The 3,156-nt window shown below is 38.7% G+C and overlaps 1 protein-coding gene across 1 annotated transcript in view; it reads left to right on the top strand.

Annotated features, from left to right (window-relative positions):
- Positions 1–3,156, top strand: part of LOC102681680 (homeobox protein onecut) — a 62,272-nt gene that overhangs the window by 54,299 nt on the left and 4,817 nt on the right. Inside the window, exons 3-4 of the mRNA XM_031510581.1 lie at positions 241–264; positions 858–973. Coding sequence (XP_031366441.1) covers positions 241–264; positions 858–973 — 140 coding nt within the window. The remainder of the gene's footprint in view (positions 1–240; positions 265–857; positions 974–3,156) is intronic.

Below are 3,156 nucleotides of genomic sequence, written 5' to 3'. Positions count from 1 at the left end.
AAAGAGAATCAAAAATCAAAAAAGAAAGCAAAAAAGAAAAAGATATCTAAGAAACACGCATTAAAAAAAAGAAAAAAGAATGCATTGCACACACAGTCAGAATACAAGATATATATATATATATTTATACGACGACCCGTATATATAGACAAAGACAGAATAAAGAAAAAAAAACGGGTCGTCCTGTTGAAACTAGTACACCATTGATTCACATTTGTCTTCTTTTTTTTCTGCTTTCAGCTGCACAGATTCCACAACGCGGAGGTAAGTACAAGATCAAATCGAACAACGTTCTCCATCTCCGTTTTATTCCGTCTTAATTGGGCCGATCAATTACACGCGCGCCACCTGTGCGAGCGTACGGGGAAACACGAGGAAGAAACGTCTCTTTCTTTTCTTTTCGCTTCGATTCGCATCTTCCCTCTTTTTTCCCCCGCCTCCCCCCCTCCTTGCTTCTCTCGACAGCAGTCGGGAGTAGTATCCTTTGAAAGGGTATTAAAATCTTACGGAAACGTAAATGGCTGCTCGACCAGGAAGAGGATCAACCTCGAACACCGACCGATTCGTAAATCCTCTCCCCCTTCTCCCCTTTTTCTTCACACGGCATCCCTTTTTTCATCCGTTAATTAGCAATTAATTTTGGCGCCAAGAAGTGAAGACTTTCCTAGAAGATTCGGTTTTTTTCTTTTATTGCAATTTATTTGTTTATATATTTGAAAATCATTTCCTTTTTTTTTCTCTCTTCTAATCAATCGAAATTATTTTGATCATTGGAGGAAGGAATTTTAATTTAAAAATTTTCGCGATTCTAACGACAATAAGATCCAGATGGAATGATCCCGTGCGAATTTTTGCAGCATGCAAGAGGAAAGACGAGATGGCGAACCAGGCAGAACACCAACAGCCCGCCCCCAAGAAACCGCGCCTGGTTTTCACAGACCTTCAGCGCCGTACTCTACAGGCTATTTTTAAAGTAAGTCTTGTATAACTTAACTTGCGTTTTGATCGATACCGCCGCCGCTGCCGCCTCGTTCTAACGTGTCTCGATTGTCCCGGGTGTGCTCAAATCGTGCACCTTCTCTATAGAATTTTATATCTCCCCCCCTCCTTTATATCTCGAACCTCTTTCCCCTCCTTCTTTCTCTAATAATGAAAATTTCTCTAATAATTTATATATAAATTATAGGAGTATGATATATAATTTATTAATAATTATATTAATATATATTAATTCATATAGATATAGAAAATTTAGTATCCAACGTTGTAAGGATATTTTCGATTTTCTAGAAATTTTAAAAGCACTCGTATACCCTTCTTAGAGGACAGGAAAGTTCTTCTTCTTTTTACGTTTCTATAAGGGAGTTTCCCTTCCTTCAGACCGGGTTGTTAAAAATCAAATATTTCGCGGCGATTTTCTTCCCACCGAGAGAATAGATTTCGTCGATTATCGGTGTTTTCCGAGCGTTTCTCCGAGTAAATATATATCCATAAGTGTCGAATGCGCATGCGCGAGAAAAAATTCGTCAACTACGTACGAGCGAGCGAATTGGCGGCAACGCTCTTTTAATGGAGGGGACTCAATCGGAATGACAACGCTGGTAAATTACGATGGATGGACACCGTGTAACCGTGGTGCCGCATTCCATCGGGTCGCGATAAAAGGGGAGTCGAGTGGTTTCATCTTGAAACGGCCCTTCGATTCGCTTTGGAAGGCAGAATTTCGATCGTTTCGATATATATATACACGAGTATGAGTTAAACGAAAATCGTAGAAAAATTATATTAATGAATAAAATTTCTCGAGTTTTTAGGAAATTTTCTTAATAGATTGATTTTGATCGAGGAGTATTCGAAGGCAGGTTTATGTATATAAATATTATCGAGAAGAGATCGAATTTGGTCGGTATTAACGTCTGCCGAGTATAATCCATGTGTTATATTATAAACGGAATAGGGCGGAATGTGAATGAGACCGTGACGCGATCACGGAGTATTTTAGTTTACGATTAACCCTTTGCAAACGATGAACCCATATATGCGTTCAGTGTAAGTTATCCGCATAACCGATCGACTCACGTATGCGTTAGGCGAAAACAATCGAGAGAGAGAGAGAGAGAGAGAGAGAGAGAGAGAGAGAGAGAGGGGGCGCCCTCGGTATTATGGGCTCGGTTCGTGCCTTCAACCGATGATACTTTTTTTTTCCCGGATTAAAAAGAAAAAAAAAAAAAAAAAAAAGAAGAAGAAAAGGAGGAAAATAAGAGGGGAAAAAAAAGAAAGAAAGAAAGAAATGAAATAAATGTTTCGATTCGACGGATAAGTGCGTCGCTAGCGAAGAGTTATATGCCCGCTATAACGTAACAAACTTTATTCTCACGCGTTTCAACAAAATGTGCGTCCGTTGTTCAACGGTAACAATTCACAGTTTGCTTCACCCGACTCCGTATAATAGTCCGTTTAAAAATACGAAATCATTCCTACGCGCTGTATCTTCTTTCAATCGGTCAAGTAGGGATCGATCGATATTTTATTACCTTCTCGAAAATTTAATGCATTCTGCTCGAATTATCCGATTTCCAGCGAAATCAGATGAAAATAATCGAAGAGAGAAGGAGAGCAGAATTTCGATTTTTTTTCCTTTTTCCTCCTCGAAATCATTTCTTGGAAAATAGTATAGATTTCTTCTTTCTGGAAAATTTCCTTTTTCTCTCTCTCTCTCGAAATACACTCAATATCAACGAAAATATTAATTAACATCGAAATCATCTCTTCGAAACTATCCTATTGAAAAATAATTTATAATCTCTATCTGGAACGTTTCCTTTTCTCTCTCTCTCGAGCTACGCTTTGTCTCTCGAAATATTATATATTTAATCGAAAATATTAAATAAGATTCAAAGAGTATATTTATTTTTTTTCTCCCTTTCGAAATTCCTATCTAAAACACTTTCGAATAATTCCTTTTCTCTTTCTCCTTCTCGTTTACACTTTGTTTCTGGAAATATATTAACTCGATTCTCTCTCTCTCTCTTTCTCTCGAATCGAACAACGTTCTCAGAGGGCGTGCATTGATAAAGGGAGGCTGATTTCTCGCGTGCACGCGGAGAAAAACGCGGGAGAAGGGGGAGGGGAGAGGGGCAGCGGGACGACGCTGGC

This window comes from Apis dorsata, unplaced genomic scaffold (assembly GCF_000469605.1).
Source record: "Apis dorsata unplaced genomic scaffold, Apis dorsata 1.3 scaffold_244, whole genome shotgun sequence".
NCBI lineage: Eukaryota > Metazoa > Arthropoda > Insecta > Hymenoptera > Apidae > Apis > Apis dorsata.
This window is presented reverse-complemented; position numbering and strand designations above follow the sequence as displayed.